Consider the following 19758-nt stretch of genomic DNA (forward strand, 5'->3'; position numbering starts at 1 on the left):
CCTCCACTGAAAATTGGCTTTGTTCCATGTCTGACTTTCCCGGTTAACAAATTAAGTCTTATCCCAGTGTCCGTTATGGGGATGATTGCCCTGCAGCAACATCGTAGGCTACCTAAGATGCATTGGAAGCATGCAGATTACCAATTATAGGTAAGTAGACCATACATCCACCTGAATAAATGTAAACCTATTTGAGTTCTTACTGTTAAGCCTCATAACATGGGATGAGGTTACTCCATGCTTCTGCATGTTTTCCTCTGTGTGATTTCGCAGCAATTGGAAATGTTCAGTAATTTTCAAATTCTGAACTGTCATTTGACAGTTTGCTCAGCTACTTTGGGGAGCATTAAAAGTTCTGTATTTTTTTGGCAAAATGTGCTTAGCCATATATTTCAAGATTTAATTTAATCATTCTAAGACTACTGATTAAAAGTGCTCAGTTCTGAACTTGTCCTGTGAAAATTCATGGATGCCCGAAGGGTGAAGTAGCATTTTTAATGTTGGCTTTACAAGCTATAAGCCAGCTCGAGGCCATACAAGGATAAAGGTCTCAAGCGTCAAGTTCTAGCAGTAGCTGGGGAACCTGTTGGTGTCCGTAAGAGTAGGGAAATAGGTTATGGGTTGCCCAACTTCAGCGGCGGAAGTGGTAGCTTCCTGATGGCTAGGTGCTCCCATGCAGTTAGAATTTTACATCACTGTCCAGTGCTGGGATGTTGTATTTGGTGGTCTCAAGCCAGTTAATCCATACATGTCCAACTAGAGGTAAAGTATGCAGGTATCCAGGGGAAGATGTTCTCCATGGTAATGGGTGCTCAGGTTAACCACCAGCAGGTGGGGTTAGGGGAAAAAAATTGTAATGCTTCCATCACCATCACTCAAAACAAACTGCTGATTTGGAAGAGGTACTGGGGGTGTAAGCCAGACTTTGTATGATGGAACAAAATTGCTGAGGATAGTGATGGAGAAAAACTTGTGGCTGCCTAAATGACAGCTTCTGTGAGCAGCTAGTCACTCAGTAAATATGCGAGTCCCCCTCCACAAGGGAATAAAGGGGCTTCCAGTCCTGTTGGAAGAGGCTTGATGGTCTGCATGCTTGGACACAAAATGCAGAGAAAACTCAGGGGAATAAAGCTGAAAATGTATTGAGGCTTGACTTGATCCCCCACCCCACTGTGTGCAGACCTTGTGGTCAGCTGGTTCATTTATTACCCATACATAAGGTGACCAAGAGGGGCTGTTAGGCATCCTTTAGAAGTTCACTTTTTCCTTATTGTAGTCCCAACCCTACTGAGAATGCTCAGTAACATTCCCATTGTTTGATGTTCAGTGGATGTCAGGGCATGCAATTTTGCTTCTGCAAGTGTGATCTAGCCCTGTTCCAGGACAACCCTGCTCTCCTTGAAGCTATTAGTCCTGTAGGGTGACCTACCTCCACAGGGAGTTCATTTAGGGGAACGTGACCTAGACAAACACTCCCAGAGAAGTGAGCTAACTTGCCACTTCTCCCCTGTTCCAGCTCTAGCAGGTGCCTGAGCTGATGTGGGTCACTTAGGGCTTTATTCTTCCACACCAATAGAGCTGACCTTGCTCAGTCTTTTAGTTTGAGGGAAGTGTGCAGTACTCTAACCCTTCAGATAATTAATGTGCTAATCAAGTAGTGTAAATGTTAATACAGGATAGTTTCTTAATGGCATAAAACTGAAATGTAGGGTTAAACTTTTGCCAATTGCACTGTTATAGATGAGTATGTCTATGAACATGAGAAAGTGACAGTGACATTTGCCTCCTTAGGTCTTTTTCCACTGTAGTGTGGTAATATGTGATGCAAGATTGGAGACTCCAGACACATTATGTGCAAGATCTTGCATTCCAAGAAAACAAAGGGGTAAGATCGTCAGAAATTGACATTTGCGTTTTTATTTAAAAAAAAAAAAAAAAAAATTCTTAAGGCAAGTTGCTTAAAATAGTAAGCTATTAAATTTGGTTTGAAAACATTGAAGTGCATAATGTTCCTGGTTCTAAGTTACTAAATGGCATGCAAGTGGGTTTTGTGCAACAGATTTACTAGGGTAGTTGCAAGAAATTTTTGTAAAATAGTAATGCAAGTGTACACTTTAAACTGGCCACTGCTTTACATCAGTGCAGTGGCCCTTTACTATTACTGCAGTGACAGTCCTGTCACTTCTGAAATTCTTGAAATGCACTTTCATCCGGCCTGTGAAATGAGAGATGGATTGTGTCCTTGTTAACAGATTTAGTATTTGTGAAAGGATAATGTTGATCACATTAACTTATAAACTTCTGTTTGTTAGGTCGTAGAAGTGCCCAGAACTACCATTTGCATGGTTATGTGACATCCGGAGCTGTGATTAAGCCATATGTCCAAAAGTAAGAGGATTTCTAACAGACTTTCTAATGTTTTGTACAATTGGTTCTGACTGCTTAATGCATTTATCTTCATTGCTTGGCAGAGTAAGCCAGCAAGTGTTCGGTCAAATGAGTCTCTGTTGAAGCATTAAATGCAGCTTCTATGCTATGTTTAACTCTTGGCAGGAAGGTCATTCTGATCTTATGATCCTGTGGTACTGATATGGTGTGGGGGGAAGGACAGGCTGCATAGGTAGAATGAGGCTTAATTTTGCTTCACATTTTATTATAGCAAATGAGATTAATGAATGGTGGCACTTTACAATAATTCCTGTTAATCGTTGACTTTAATAGTGGTTTAGTCACTGTCAGATTGTTTGTATGCTTTTCTTGGTGTGCGGCTCTACACCATCTCCCTCCATTTCACAGTATGAGAGGTGTTGACAAGCCCATCATATTTACGGAAACCAAAACTTGGCTCATTAGATGATGGTAACAAGTTGGCTTTCCGTCATGTAAAAGGTAAGCCAGTATAAAATGATATTCAGAACTTGGAAGTGAACTAGACAAGACTATAAACATTTTTCATAGGACAAATGGAAGGAATGTGCTGAATAAATCTGTTATGCCCTGTGTCAACCAGACAGATGACCCACTTGGAGGTATGTGATTACACAGGGGCATTGTGAAATGCATTTCATACAGGCCTTGGCACATTGATAAATGTATGGATTTATTGGCATATGTATAGTAGCATTTGGTTGATATGCTCTCACTAGCTTTGTGTTTGCCCATGTAGAGCAATATGCTGCTTTACTACAAAAGGGGGAGCTCTCTTGGCACTGCCTGAAGCTTGCAGTTTGATGCAGTTGTCCAGTAAGTGATGCACACAATAGTCCCTCTGGCAGTCAGTATTGTCATGGTCACTGCCTATTTTGAAATCTGTGTTTTCCAGCTTGTGACCCACTTGTTTATTGCAGAAGACTGTTGTATTTTATGGCATTAAGTCCACTCTTCTAATGTGGTTTGCTATAAAACTAATTTTAATTTGCTTGCTTCATAAGGCATTTTGTTTTTCTGTACTACATTTTCCAGTGCTGCTTTATTTTCACTTTGCTTAACATTAGGTCCACTTTGTTTACAGTATTCCAGCTCTTGGTACCCATTGCTGGCAAAATAAGTTTCACTTGGCTGCCGAGCTGAATGCATATCTAACCCAGCATTTGGAGAGCAATGTGCTCCACAACACTAGCCAGCTGCTAATAATTTTGGATATTCAAGTTAAGTCAAGTTCAGATGAAAGTTTAATTCTGCTCATGATGTCACTTGCACTGGAGCAGATGTAGAAGAAAAATGAACCATGACTTCCATGAGGTAAACACTGAAGTTTGCTATGATGGAAAGATCAGTCTGCAAGTCTTGCTCATACCTTGGAGTAAGCCAGCCATACATTTCACATACAAGGATCCTGATAGTTGCTTTTGTAGTCTCACTGTGCTGCAAACTATGTGGAGCGGAACAGCGTTCCAAAGCATTGCCAAGATATTGGTGTGGTTAGCAGTCTGTAGTGAATGAAGGGTCACTCTGGCTGTTACCCCAAAAGCTAAATTCCAAATGATCAAACTAACTTTTAGAAAAATGACATTCCTTTACTACTTTTTACTGAAACGGAGTGTCTTTCCGCAAGAACTGCAAGTCTGTGAACCTGCCACTTTAACCTGGAGTGTCTGCCTAAAATATTTTTTTTGTATAAACACTTGAGGCATGTCTTATTTTTTGGGAAGTATTCATGTAGTGGGCATGTATCGACTAGTTACTGTAGTTTCACTTGCCTAATAAAATGTACTTATAGCTAGGAATCACATGGACTCTTACCATGGCGTAGGTTTCATTTCATTCTGGAAAATTAAAAGGTGATCCCTCCCTAACAGTCTGGTTAGTTCACTTGATAGAGTCCAGCTTTTCCTAGCTTTGCATTTTGCCAGATGGGTGTAAGGTGTATACCTCCTAATAAGCTTGTATCAGCACTGTATAGATGACAGGTTTAGGACACTCCATTACTGGCATGTGGTAGTACTTCACCTACCACAAGCTTCTTGAATGCTACTACTGGCTTGGGCAATGAGGAGACTGCCTCCATTTGATCTGTTGGATCGCAGCCTTTCCAGATTACAGGAGTGACTACTGTGCCACTTGTTTGTTGACCTGCTGCTGATAAGCTGAGTAAAGTTTAGGTCCAAAAAGTGCCCTCCATGAATAATGTAGATAAGCAAAGCAGATAAACATGTCAGAATGGGGTACAGTGTAGGTATAGAAATACTAGTCAGGCAGTCACGAGTACAATAATTTGCCTAGTTGCAGACGCCTCCCTTTTGAAGTACTTAATAGTGCTTATTCCAAATAAAGGCCTGTACATTACATTCCTGGTGCAAATTTGTCTACCCCTCCAATCTGACTACCTTTAACACTAGTCTTGAAGTACTTTGACCTGTAATCCTGTCTTATTCCGGGTCTGTTATATATTCAAAGTTTCAAAACTTTGAATCCCATATGTTCAACATATGATCGAAGTTTGAAACTTTGAATATATAATAAAGCATCAAAAAAATTAAATAAAACTTACCTAAATGGTCAGAGCGCAAGCCCCCTTGCACCACCCAAGTGGGGGGCTGTGCCCCACACCCCCCTACTTAAATATACCAACTCTGAGATCGCACTTCAGTGCAGAAAAGGGAAATTCTCCCATTCTGCACCATACAGTGCCGTTACATTTAACCTTCAAACTTTTCAAAGTTCGATTATATGGTGTTGACCATATGACATTCAAACTTTGAGAAGTTCATTCATGTAATAGGAACCCCTTATTCCATAGACTAGGAATACGTTGGTGTGGATTTAGATCCTGAGAGGAAGGCCTTCTGGCAGCAACTAGAATCATATAGAGTTTTCAGGCAAAATAGATGGTTAGATGTGAAATGAGGGGTTAAAGGAGAAAAAGATTTGAGAAGTCACTGAACTGCAGGGCACCCTGCATCTCCCATGACTAGGCCTAAACCAGGAAGTTGTCTAAGAAGGAAAAGATGGGAATTTTTGTGCAATTTCTGGATCCAAGCACTCTGTAGTGAAATAGGTGGATGCAATGACTAAACATAAGCCTACACTTTAAATTAGTTTGGGGACATGAAAAGATGAAGCATTAGAGATATGGATTAACATGGACTGTTACCCAGAAAACCACTCTAATGCGCTCTGCCTCCTTACAATGCATTTCACAGTGCTCCTGTATAAGGATATGTGGGAAGAGACCAATCAGAATATTAAAAGCTGGAAAATGGACATGGGCAGTAGGATACAGGCAGTGAAATGTTTCCTTTGTCCAGGCCATAGGTCAGATTTACCAGCCCAAAGGAAAATTGTGGATTGAAATCAAGGTCTTTATTTGGAAAGGGAAGAAAATAAGTAAAATGGAAACAGTTTATTCCTATTGAGCAGGGTAGTTCGGGAGTACAAAAAGGAAAACTAAAGCTGCACATCCAAGAACAAGATGGAAGTAAGTGGAAGACCTCATTATACAGACCAAACAAGTGTGGAAGTGGAGAAAGGTGGTTTTACCAATAGGAATACATACAGTGAAGTACAGTAGTCAGGCAAAAAATGGCAATCCGTACAAAATTAAAAGGAGCTGTCCTACTGGAAGCTGTTAGAAAGCAAGTGATAGGACGCCAAGCACATGTTCAGAATGCTTTCCCTATCGAACTGTTGGCAGAATACAGATGGTGGAGAAGAGTATGAAAAGATGAGCTGTAGCGGTATTTTTATTGGGGAATTGAAAAGATTTTAAAGGATAATTTGTAGGGCATATAGAATGTTGCACGGTAATTATAGGAAATGGAAAATACTTGGCAGGAAGATTAGAATAAAATGGAAAGAATATGAGGAAATTTGTATGGTCTTTATGCTACAAAGTGCAGAAAAGTTAGGATATTTGCATGGAAGTGAATTTTCCTCAACTAAAAGCAGATGTGAAGGGAAAGATTAAACTGGATTCTCATTTGCTGAGTGTGTGTGGACTTGTACTTCCTACAGAATGTTCGGACAGTTGAGGGAATGTATTAACTAAGGAGATGTTTTTCAGTTGGTGTCTAGATTTAGAATCATCTAGAGATAGTAAGGCTATATTAAAGTTGAAAGTTAATATCAACCGAAAAGCAATTGCTCAAGAAGAAATCAAAGATTAAACTAGCAGTAAATGCCATGCTGAGTATTGTAAAAGAGTTAAATGACAGATCTGTAGGAACAATACTGGTCAAGCAGTCATGAGGACAGCAATATGCCTGGCCATATGGACCCTTAAGTAGACAAGTTTTGTCTATTGCTTTTAAGCACTCAAGGTTTCCCTCACAAATCAAGCAAGGATGTACATGACTACCCCATCCAATCATCAAAAGTAACCCTAAAGGTAAGCAAACTGGTTTGTCCTGTAAACTTATTCGATAGCCAGGAAATATATTGAGTAAGGAACTTCTCTCCCCACACCTTATTGGTGTAATTTTTGATTCCTAGGGCTGTTTTTATTTCTCTTCAAAAGTAGTGGATATAAAAGGTAAAATAGGATTGGGCTTTTCAAGGCTTGAAATCCAAAATCGTTCACATCAGAGCAACCTGTAGGCAAATACATGCAAGGGTAATTGTGCTAATTTACCAGGATAGTTGAACTTCAGGCCTTTCATTTTGTTAAGGTATCTTTGTTTATTTTTTAGTTGAGCAGTGTGCTTAAATGTATATATATTCCAAAGGGGGTGTCATATTCGGTGATGGATCTAATAAGGGAGTTTGTGGCAGAATGACTTTCATATCTTGAGGGCATTTGGAAATTGGATGCGATTTAATTTTTCTGTCATAGCCAGGAAATTCTGAGTTGCCCACACAAGTACTCGTGTCTCATGACACTGCATGAAGAAAAGTACAGCCTATGAGGTGGGACCATCTTTTTTTTTTTTGCCAAATGCTACTATGCTGTTTTTTTCACGTAACTTAGCCAGTTTGCACTCTCCAAGCTCAACCATAGTTCTGGGAAATTGTTCTGGATGTCCACAAAATGCCAAGCAAGAAGGGGATCAGTAACTTTCATAACCTGTGATCTGTTGAATAGTTAATTTGAAATCTCTCTAACATAGGGGTTTACGTTACATTTTCTAACTCTTAATAGTACCCACATGTTGGATAGCGTCAAAAGCTTTGGCAAGATTGGGGATACTTCATGACCACTATCCACAGAATCTAACCTTTTCAAAGAAGCTTACTTGTTTTAGGAGACAGGACTGCCTTCACACAACCAAACTCATTGAGTCTAGATCCTTTAAATTACTTGTATGCATAAAGAGTTTTATATGCTCCATGGCCTTTGCATAAAGGGCTGGTGAGGTTAATGTGTATAACTGCCTGGATCTGTAGAAAGGCCACCCTTGTGTAGGGAAGTTGCAGCATCTGTCCTTCAGTCAGGCAGAGTGTAGATAAGCCAAGGATGAACAGGCTCAGATGTATACTTGGGCACTAAAAATGCTGCCTGATGTCTGACCCCATGAAAATTGGTCTTTGACAGGGATTTTAACTGTTCCAAGATTTCAGGAAAATGTTCAGGGGAAACTAGGGATAACCATGTGGGATAGTTTGCACTACATTTCTCTAATAGTATCCTTAGAATGTTGTATCATAGATTAGCTCTGTAGATTGTTGGACAGGATTCCTTTATTTTCCCGACATAACTAAAGAAATGCACAAGTATCCCTTGGTTTCTGTACTGACCTTAAGCTGTTGCTCTGCTTTATATTCATTTTCTGATGCTCTGGTTACCTGCTGGCATGTTTTAGTGAGAGGACACGAATTGCATCATTTTCCTTGTTTGTAGCTTACTGAGAGTTCCATCAAGAGGCTCATTTATGAATCCACCGCTACATTTTGGGTGAACAGGTACGGATATTAATATGTAGCTGTTTAGGTGCTTGCAAATAGTTGGTGAATGTGGCAGCCTTTCAGTTTGGTTTATTGTCAGGGGGTTGTGGAGAATTTTGTATAGGTCTTCTACAACCTGAAGTTTATTTTCCCTGGTGAAGTCCCTAAAGACTCACTGGGTGGTACCACTAGGCTTGACAGATTGATTTCTGGTTGGATTTCCTTAGATGAGGAGTGGGGTGTACAGATGGGCACCTGCTTGATAAGGACCAGATCAGGTGTATTAGAGCCTCTAGCGGGTAGTTTTACAATTTGCTCTAGTGCATTGACACCAGGTCTAAGAAACTGAGGATAACCATTTTTTTTTTGAGGTACAAGTATGCCAATTAATATTTTGGTAATTTAAATCTTTTAGCAAAATTGTATTTGGCTTGGTACTTAACCCTTGAGTATTAAGGTAACTTCATGATCTTTGGATAACATTCATTGGAGATCTGTAGCTAGTAATTAAGTAATAGAGCTCTAAATCACCATTAAAACTCAAGATTAAAATTGTGGGTAATTAACATGACCTTGTAATAGATACCCCTCCCCCTGTTGCCCAAGGACTTGGAAGGCAGGATAGGTGCTAAACACTAGTGTCACTGCATTGCAACCATGTCTCCAATGATGGAATGCCTCAAGTTGACACCTTTCTATTTGGAATCCATGGTGGTACTAAATGCAAGATGTCCCAATTTAAGCTTGTTTGCTAATGTGGGAATGCCCAGGAGGGGACTGTGCCTAAAAATGCACTATGGGGCAACAAAGGCTTTAGCCAGTATGCAGAAACCCTGGTATAAGAGGTGTAAACCAATCCCAGGAAAACAAGCCTCCTCTATCTCATCCCAGGCTTCCACATAGTGGAATACTTGTCTGTCTAGATGTAGTGCCTCAAGTTGTTCAATAACAAGGTTGTATATTTGCTTGGTTTATGGGTCTTTGTGACATAAAGCTGTTTTAGTGCCAGGTTCAGTGATAACCCTGTTCATTCTGTGGAGTAAGGTGACTCTGGCATACAGAGACTTGAACATTTCTCTGTGCAGAAGCAGACTGTGGACATTGTTGGCTTGTTTTACCTGGTGCCTCTTTGGTGATCTGTGTAGATTTGCACTATGTGGGTATAAAGGAGTAGGTGTTGCCTTGTTTTCTGGAGGCTGGGATCTTTGGCAGTCTTTAAGCCTCTGCATAAGTGCCTTGTGTTAAGGTATGATGCTTGCTGACAGGCTGATGCAAGAGGTTTGCCCCAGTGTTTCTCAAATCTTTATACATCTTGCAGGCTGTACTATCAGCTGGTTGAAGTAGTGAGCTGGTAAGCACAAGGCGGTAGAAAATTTAATGTGGTCAGACTGGCCTCAAATGCATGAGACCAGACTGAGCCATGTTACCAGAGGGTACAGGACTAGCTAGGGTTCATCACAAACTATCATAGTATTCTATAATATAGCAGTACTTTGCTCCAGTCATGGTAAACCATATTCTTTTTTTACAGTGATTTACCTATTGGCTACTACCTGACTACTAGTGCTAGTTTCACTCCAGGTGTTTGCAGCTAGGAATTCCTGGTCCTTTGCTTCTCTCACCAGAAGCAAAACAGTAGCACTAATCACAGGTCGGTTCAAGAGAAGATGCATTTTCATAAAATGGGTGTATTTTGTAACTACAGAATTCTCAGATGAAGTAGATTTGTAACATCTGAAAATTGAATATGGTCTAATGCACAAGAGTAAAAATGACCGGGATGGAAAATGTATAATGCATATATTTGTGTTCACATTTCATTTTTAAAGTACGAATTAATGTTAAAAATCAATGATCGTTTAAAAAAATGGGTATTAGGATCTGCTAAGGCATTAAAGCTGACAACTGGAGAAGGGAACTAATAAAGTAATTAACCTGATGTGGCTTCAGTGGATTATAGATTTGGGCTATATAGATTTGGACTATATATCAGTGGATGAGCTACATTTTTTTGGGTCCATTTTGTTTCCAAATGGAACTATGCATCCACCTACTCATCAGGTCTGTTTTACCTGAATAAGTCTGGAGCAAATTGGGAAAAGAGGGTAGGATATAAGATTCTGTTACAGTATCAAGATCTGGTTATTAAAGCCAAGCTGATCGGTTTCATATACAAGTGATGCATGAGCCTGTATAGCTGCAGGTAATGAGACAGCAGCTGAGTTCTTGGGTTTGTGCTGTGAAGAAGGTGCTTGTCTTGAAATACTCAGATTTGTAATGTTTCATATGGACAGCTTACTTTGCTAAAATCAAAGATGGAAAACCTGTTAGCTGTGTATATTGTACTCTGTGGAATAGATTGAGATGCAAGTTATCTTGGTATATGTATGAATTTGGCCAAAGTGAGGTGACCAGTAATAAGTAGTGTTAATGTAGTCTTGAATAGGTGGTGCCTTGCACCTCTCAAATCTCATAGTATGGCCTGTCTGGGTCATCACTATAATCTGTGTGGGCTATTAAGACACAGTGGTGAATAAACTGCTTGTACAGTTATTTACAGATGCAACGGAGTATTACTGGTGTCTGACATTCTGAAATGCTGACCACCAAATGTTCTTAGCCCCCTTAGGTTTGGAACCAGCACTTCCAATGCTGTGATGGCCTTGGTTTCTGATAGTTATAAATGGACTTCATACTAAATCCTGAGTTTTTTTCCTACTATGTTGCTAATCACTCTGAACCGCGTTTAGTTCAGGAATGCACAGTTACTTCCTGGAGTACAAAATGCATATAAACGTCATGTTTTGAAGGCTTTTGCTTCCCCACATATATCCCAAAAGTTTCAAGTGGTGATGGGTGTGTAATGGGCACAGCAAGAGGAGGTTTCATGTGCACCATAGACCCTCAAGCATCCCTGCCTTCATTTGTAACTAGGTGACTCCTTGCAGGGATCTGGTCTCTACCAGGGATGTTAGACACCAGTAAGACCATTCCTTCCCCTCAGCAGGGATGAGCAAGTAGTTCCTTTGTCATCTTCCTGCATTTGGCTCCAACATCTGGGTTGCTCACTGTATTAATTGGGATTCTGGCCACAGCTCTATTGCTAGTCCCAGAGAACTCTTACAGCATTTGTTTTATGGTAGTGTTTCATTTACTTTGAATTCTTATGAAAACTCCTTTGAGTCCATTTAAGATATCTTGGTGAGTGTACTGTTTAATAGTTGCTTGGGAGTGCCACCTGATAAATACCAGCTGATCAATAGTCACACCTAGCAATATAGTGGATGCCTGTCAACTGTTAAATTTTATAAAGCTTTAGTTTTATGTCCTAATTTCAGTAGCAGTTGTGCTGTTTAAAACTGGATACTATTAGATTAGCAGAATGTGTTACATTCATTGAGGTGGAATCACTGTTCATAATTGTAATTGCAAAACTAAAGCTTACATAATGTACCAGTGTTTTCTAACTTTGTTTTCTCTCTCCCCAGGTGACTAACAAAAATCTCTGCAAGCCTTTTTAGAAACTGAAATCATTACAATAAAAACAAAAAAAAAAACTTAATTTTCTCATTTGTACTTGAAGCTACAAGTGTCCCACTGGAATTATTTGTGTGGCTGTGAACAAAAACAGTACAATGCATTTGAAATGATGGAACATATGGATACTGGTTAAGTTCTATAGATGTACATATCTTGTGCTGATGAGAAATGCAAAGCTGACCAGTGCAAATCTATTGAGTTAAAACTGCAAGACACTATGGCTGCTGAACAAGCCTTAAGTTAGGGGAAAGCTCTCTATAGTGATGGTAAAACATTTCAATTTGAAAGGTATAATTTCTTCACAAAGTTTCAAACCTTAAATTCCACACTGCTGTTACCAGTATGAGACAGAATTTATGGTGCCTGAATCTGCATGCAAGAGGTTAATTGTCCTTAAAATCTTATAGAGAATGCACTGTACTGGCTACCTATTGTAAGCTCCAGGACAGGGTTATAGTCTGACTCCACAGGATTTTGTTGACCCAGGTCTGAACCCAGTGCCTACTTAAATGCGCTGCTTTTATATGAAAGTTTGTGTTATTTCCCAGGAGTGCACACTGATGCTCTCCAGTAATAGTCCCCTTACTGGCACAATGCACTGCCTCCACACTGTTAAACTGATGGCAGAACCTCATTTCTTCATAAGCCAGCCATCATAGCTGATGGCCAAACAATCTCTTGGTCTTCAAAAAAAAAGAGCACTGGTGTGAAAATGGACCTTCAGTAGAAAAATAGCCATAATCTGTCGTAAGTGAAAACTAGTTTTAAAAGTATTTAACAGAGACTATTTAAGTTACACAAGGAATGACAATTTAAAATGCTTTCATATACTGTGACAACTGCTTCTGCAGTTATTTTCTTAATACTTATGGCTGATAGTTGGAGTCTTGGGATGCAACTGGTCTCTACAAGCATATTGATGTGCCTTTGCCAGTTTCCCCGAAATTAAAAATAAGTTCTAGACAAAGGAAAAAGATCAGCATGCCTTTGCAATACTTTAGAAGTGTACAATAGAAATAAGTTTTTCCTTTAATGAAACAAGCTGCAGAATGTTCATATTTCTGTTTCATAATTTAATGCAACTTCTGAATGAGATGAATCAATTTCCTATTAAAAGAAAATCATTCTGTATATGTAATGAAATAGAAGCTATTCAGGTTTTAAAATCTGAGACAGCATACATTATCTGACATTTCTTCCCTTCAGGACCGCAGGTAAGTTTGATATACCCCAAGCAATGCAGCTTGGGAAGGGTACATTTATAGTTGAAGCTTCCAGTATATTGCCTTTGAAATATACTTTTAGTATTGTTAACCCCTTTGCCATTTTTAGCATTTATCCTCATAGTTAACTCTAGCCTATTAGCCACATGGTCTGTATTTACCTGGTACCCCTTCAGCTGGGTTGTTACTTGGTTTAGCAGTGAATGTCTCAACAGCTGTAAGACTGAGAGGGTTTCTTGAACCTGGATAGTGGGTATCTGCACTGTCTGTACTACATCACTAGAGCATCAGGCCTACCTTCACTAAGTCCCCCTACTACTTCCTGTAAAACCCATGTCAAATGCAGAGTCTCATGGTAGGGATTCATGTTAACTTTGTAAATTTTTGTATCTTTGCCTCCTGTCTAACTCCACTGTACTTGTAGCTACTATCACTTGAAATGTCTCTTGCATATGGCTTGCAGCTTCCTTTCACACACAGGACAAGCAGCCATTAACTGTCCTGCAATGAATGCATCTGCTGTTCCTCTTGGGTCACAGCAAAATATATTACTATTATACATGAGCTAGGTGCCTCTGCCACCTCGGTGAATTCCTTAAGCTTATTCCTGGCATTCAGTAATACTTCCGCAATGCTTGTGGGACTCGCATTTACCCTTCCACTCATGAAAAGTTTAGTGGCCCCCAAACACTTACCATTTGCTCAAGTTGTGAAAACCTGTGAAGTATGTAAACACTACTGATTAAATGGGTCTGAATGTCTTTATGCTCTTAAGAGCAGAGTTAAACCCTCTCAAACATTTCAGTGGTAGGTGGTAGTTTAACTGCTTTACCCCCATATTGCAGCCACAAAAGGTCAACCAACCGATCTGACTGTCTTCCAGCATTTCCTGGGAAAAAAAATATTCTGAATTTTCTGAGTATATACTATTCTGTCTGCCTCAAACTACAAGGCTGCTGCTTCAGTATATCTAGTAGTATAACCAATAACCACGAAAATACTCTTGTGCTGCTTTGGGTACCATGAAGCCCCCAATATCCATAGCTACCTTCTGAAATGCATTTGTTCCCAAGCCTGTCTTATGTACAACTGTATGTACAAGGTAATGTACCAGCTGACATTTCTTGTCTGCCTTTGCAAGGACATTAGATAACCACCTGCTTGTTTTGCTCCCCTTCCAAGTCCATATGAAACCTGGCTAGTGGCACCTAGAAATTATGTCCCTAGAGTGGGCTCCCCTTGCAGGTAATACTGCTGAACCGCAGGTTTAACAATACTTGCATCTGCAGTATCCCACTTGGCAGTTAGTATAGATGTTCATAAATGAATCCCTGTTGTGGTAGCCTAAGTTGTATGCATTTACCCCTTCTGCCATCACATTTTTCAAAGCTTCAAGTGCCTTCCCTGTATTCATTCTGCAAGATCGAACAATATAAAAGGCAGTGGAAGTGCTAAAGGCTTCAAAGCGCTTTTTTCTGCCACAGCATTCACGTCTTTGGTTCCTGTTTGCTGTAGTCTTCAAGCTGGGCAGCAGGTCCCTACTGGGGGAAGCCTTTCTTTTAAAATTTAAAACTCTGTAGAAAATCTTGTATTTTTACCAAGAAGCGTCAGTGCTTGGGACATTATAGTAAATGACTCTAATAGCGTTAGTGCTTTTATGCACTTTGAATTTTTATGACATCTGTTTTTAATAGTAGAGTAGGGGGTTGTAGTTCCTTACTGGCTCTCCTTACTTTCACTGCCAGCTGCTTACTTATGGAGCAGTTGTCTGCCTTAGCATTACTTTCCCCACTGCACACACTTTTGAAGGAGTCTTTAGGATTTGTCTGGCTCCTCCTTTGCTTCGGCCATGTATGGGTGCCACTATTGTAATTTGTTCCTCATATCACCTATCTTCCCCTGGACTACTTGTAGCATTTGCAGCCACCAAAGGCTGTAAGGGAGAGTTGCATCCTGTGCAGCATGAGAACTACTATTGTAGCTGTCTGTGGAAGACATTAGTAAAGGATCTTTGAAGCTGGGACCAAAGTAGCAAAGGGATGAGCCTTACTGGGGACATCCTATCTGTCTATGGACAAGGCTGGCTGAGATTTGCTGAAGTTTTCTCCCTTCCCCAAACCAAGTCAAGATTCCAAAGGTCAAGATGTCATCACTTCAAAATTTGGTGGCGTTCCCAAGTTTAGCTTTCATGGTAAAGCTGGATCTGAAGGATGTCTCTGCTTATATGCAGATTTGGGCACCATAACTCCTGTTAGGTGGTGCTTTGTCTGCAGTTTCCTAGGTGACTAAACATATTCTAAAGTGTTGTTACTGATTCTACTTCCATAACAGCTGCTTCTAAATCCTTTGAGACTGACATGGCTTTGCTCAAAATCTTCCTAATAAGTCAAATCGGAGATTATAACTTCTCTCTTGGATAGACTGCTTTGGCCATTCTGCAGATCAAGTGTGAAATGATGCTCATTCCAGGCGAGATTATTTTTTACCCTGCTTTGTAAAAACAAATAGTTGTGCTGTCTACTCAGCCTCCTTACTAACCTCTTGCTATTTAACTGATGAGTCAAGAAAAAAATAGGAAGACTGGAGTCTTCCTAGTATCCATGATCATCCACTGACTCAGCCACTCACCCCCAGCAACCTTTCCATGTCCCTCAGATGGTGGCTTTCCTTTTGATTATTATCTCGGGTGGATTCAGTGTAATCCAGATAGACTACTTTTGGCAATGGCATCCATTCCTTCTTTCCAGGGAAGTCCCACTTGCCCATAGATCCATATTGCCATTTGACATTTAACAAGGATAGCCTGACTGGGACAAAGTTCTTTTTCATTGGAGGCCCAGAGAGAAAAGCTCCACAGTACAATTAAATATAAAAAAAAATGTAGGTTACAGTGAAGTGATGCAGTAAGATTAGCAAAAATGACTTGACAAAGACTGAGAAATTGTGGTTTAAACAAATGAACATGATGGCAGACATGTAGAATAAGGCTCATTATATTGGCTAATTATGAAGTCAAAAAAAGGTGAAGCTGTTAAGATAGTACAGCACAAGTCAAATGAGAGTAGTAAGAAAGTCAGGTGAAAGACTGAAGGAGTAGGTTAGAGAAAGAAAACCATGAGTAAAGGGAGGAAATGGGGGTTAGGCGGGGAATAGAGTGAGGACTAGATTCAGGTGGGGTGGTTACAGTCGCATATCTAAGTGTTAAATATTCTTTGAGAGATTTTGAATTTGTGGAAGATTTTGAATTTGTGGACCTGAGGTATGCACCTCAGGATCATAGGAAGCTTGTTCCATTGAATGGCAGGTGAGTAGCTGTGCAAGTTCTGTCCAATAGATTTATTAGGTTTCTGAATCTGTAACCAGTGTTGATCACAGCTCTTCAGAGGTCTGGGAGGGGATGTAAGGTGAGAAGTGAGGAAAGGCTAGGGCAGGAAGGTTTATTGATGGAGTGGATGATGAGCATTTGAGTAACTTTTTTTGAGTTTGTTGGCAATGAACTATACCAGAAGGATGCAAAGTTCCTGTAATTATGGCTGCACAGGTAAAAAAAACACTATCCAAAGCCAAAAACGCAGCATCCATGGGACCTGACGACATCCCAGGCTGTTCTACATGAACTACAGAACGAACTGGCACCCCACCTAAGTACCATGTTCAATCATAGCCTCACCTCAGGCTATGTGACCACTGAATTGGTGCACAGCAACAGTTATCCCACTCCACAAAGGGGGAGCCACCACAGACCCTGGAAACTACCACCCCATTAGCCTAATGAGCCTGGTCTGCAAGGCTATGGAATGTATCATCATGGAACTTATAAACAATAATATTGGTAATCTCCAAACTCGGGACCCCACCCAGTTTGGGTTTGTAAAAGGCAGATCATATCTCCTAAACCTGATAGACCTCTTTGAAGCAGTCACCGAAGCTGTAGATGAGGGTAAGGTGGTTCACACAGCCTATCTAGATCTCGCCAAGGCTTTCAACACTATCCCCAACTCTGGAATTATAGATACTCACTAAACTAGGTATAAATACCTATGTCACAAGATGGGTTGCCAACTGGCTCACTGACAGAACCCACACTGAAAGTAGCAGACTCCAAATCCGACTTCAGTGACAAGTGGAAGTACCACAGGGTTCAGTCCTGGGTCCTCTCCTGTTTGGTATCTACTTCTCTGAAGTACAGGCCAACACAAAGTCTTTGGCTAACTAAGTTTGCAGATGACTGCAAACTAGGAGCCATAATCAAACATACAAAAGATGTGGACATCCAACAAAAGGGCCTCGCTGAGACAGATGCCTGGTGTTAAAGCCATGGCCTCAAGCTCAGTGCCAAAAAGTGCATTGCCATCCCTTTTGGTAAATCACATTGCCACAGTAGTCGGGGAAATCCTACGTGGCACACCATCACAAAAGGTTTCTCATCCAGGAAAAGAGGTCATTGTTCCCCTCTACTCATCACTCATAGACCTATTAGAGTACAATGCCCCTTTTGGTATGTACCTCACAAGACATCTACAACAACTGGAAAGGCCACAGAAATGTCTCTGAGGATTACTGGCCTCAGAGATGCCCTATGCAGACAGTCTCAAATCTGCAGCTTTACTCCGTTGCATATCGCCTACTCAGAGGCGATCTCTGCCTAACACAGCTATGTCAAACCCAGATGCTCCACTTAAAGAAATCCCAATCCCTATGAGCTTCACGCTCTAGGGACCTAAACCTTGTCACCACAATAAACAGAACATACTGGAGGGATAGATTCCTGTCCCAGAGACTTCCCAAACTCTGGAACAAACTACCTATCTTGTATCAAAACACAGCTCCTCATTAGCACTCAAGAAAAATCTTTGATTGGATGAGAGAGAGGAAATTCACCCCGGGGATCACTTCTGTGGCTCTGCTAGACAGTGGCACAGGAAAATAATTTTCTTGGGTGGCGAATGCCAGGGTACCTTTGGCTAGGCTGATATAGGCTCTAGGGCCAATAGCCTAGTACCTACCTATGAACTGTATCCAATTTAGAGATCTGAGGGCATGATAGTGGTGTGTTTTGGATGGCAGCTTAGCTGCAAATCTAGCTACTATTATAGGTAGTTTCAAGTTTAGTCAGAAGACAAGGCTTATAAAGATTTGTGAGGTGTAGAAAAGGTTGGGAAGAAGATGAGCATTGGTTAGTGAGATTCTGGCCTCAGAAGTGAGGAACCTTTTGTTTCTATTTAGGCCAAGCTTTTGGTGGGTTTTTTAATACACTGATGTATGTGAAGGTTGAATTTCAGTTTTATTACTCCAAGGAGCCAAGTCTGATTTTCAGGTGTGATAGTGTTCAGTAAAAAGATGTTGAATGAGGATTTGAGGTGGGAGAGGAGATTTGGGAGGAGGAGCCTAGTATTTGTAGGATTGGGTATTTGTTTATTGGTAAGCCATGTTTCTGTGTTTGAAAGATGTGTGAGGGTAAGTAGTTGGATTGTTGGCTATGGATATAATCAGCATACTGTATGATGGAAGACTGGGGACATGCTTTGTGTAATTAATTTGTGAAGATACTAAAAAGGAGGGGTCCAGGAGTAGAGCTTTGTGGGATGCCTGTTTTGATGGGGAGAAATGGAGAAAATGCAGAGTCATTTGACTGCTGCTGATCAGAGGCAGCTGTTAAACCATGATATAGTAGCAGTGGAAAGGTTGAGTTTGGATAGTTTTGAGAGGAGGCTAGGGTGGAAGACTCTATCAAAGGCTTTTGCCAGCTCAGAGACTGGACACAAGTTTATCTCTGGCTATGGAAATGGTATTGGTAAATGAAATGAGCGGTAGAGGTGCTGTGGTGTGGGTGAAAGCCTTGCTGAGTAGAGGTGATTAGGTTCCCTTGAGTGAGGTGGGCCAGGAGTTGTTTATGGACCCAGTGTTCAAGCATTTTTGAGAGGGGAGAAAGAATGGCAATTGGTCAGAAATTGGAAAGTTCTGTGGAATTTCCACCTTTGTGGATGAATATAGTTAAAGAAATTTTCCAAAAAGTAGGAACCATTGATTCAGTGATTTGAGCAGTTTATAAGAATGGAGAACTGGATATGCCACTGATGTGGCAGCAGTTTTTAAGAAAGATGGCAGATTGTCAGCTGATGGGGAACATGTTTTTAAGTTTGAGGAGTGGGTTTAATATAGCTTATGGGAACTGGCCTTAGTGAGAAGGGGGAGTTTTTGTTAGGGAGCTGTGGGTGGTGAGATTGGATGAGTTAGTCTGCATGAGTGGAGTGAGCCCGAGCATAGCGAGGGTGAAGAGTGGGTTGGACCAGAATGCAGCAAATAGTGAAGAAAAACAATGTGTAATGCAGAAATGGCTGAGAATGCAGTCACTAGAGAACTGAAATAGCCTTCAGGCTAACTAGGAAAGGAGTGCAAGGTAGAAAGATCCAAGTCAGCCTAGCCCTGAGCTCCTGGATAATCCTTAACCAAGCTATTAGAAAGGGTAAAAACTGGTTAGTGGAAGTAAGGAGGCAGGCTAGGAATGTAGAAATTAACTGAGAGATGCAATAGATAAAGAAAAATGTAAGAATTATAAGGACATCAGACAAATATGGGAGGGAGAAGGCAGAGGTCTGGCTCGAAGGTGTGCTGGTGAACTTTGGAGTTGAATAATGCAGGGAGAGATGAAATATTTCACATACTTCACTCAAGC

The 19758-nt window shown here is 40.6% G+C and overlaps 2 protein-coding genes across 2 annotated transcripts in view; both read left to right on the forward strand.

Moving 5' to 3' along the window:
* The window catches only part of LOC122796430, a 228204-nt gene extending 216303 nt beyond the window's left edge, over nucleotides 1-11901 (forward strand). Inside the window, exons 20-22 of the mRNA XM_044064895.1 lie at nucleotides 1792-1885; nucleotides 2313-2388; nucleotides 11808-11901. Coding sequence (XP_043920830.1) covers nucleotides 1792-1885; nucleotides 2313-2388; nucleotides 11808-11811 — 174 coding nt within the window. The 3' untranslated portion in view covers nucleotides 11812-11901. The remainder of the gene's footprint in view (nucleotides 1-1791; nucleotides 1886-2312; nucleotides 2389-11807) is intronic.
* LOC122799591 (sialomucin core protein 24-like) overlaps nucleotides 1-19758 on the forward strand; it is a 1278225-nt gene that overhangs the window by 1106819 nt on the left and 151648 nt on the right. The gene's annotated exons all lie outside the window — the stretch shown is intronic.

This window comes from Protopterus annectens, chromosome 1.part0, assembly GCF_019279795.1.
Source record: "Protopterus annectens isolate FY-2018-M chromosome 1.part0, PAN1.0, whole genome shotgun sequence".
NCBI classification, from domain to species: domain Eukaryota; kingdom Metazoa; phylum Chordata; order Ceratodontiformes; family Protopteridae; genus Protopterus; species Protopterus annectens.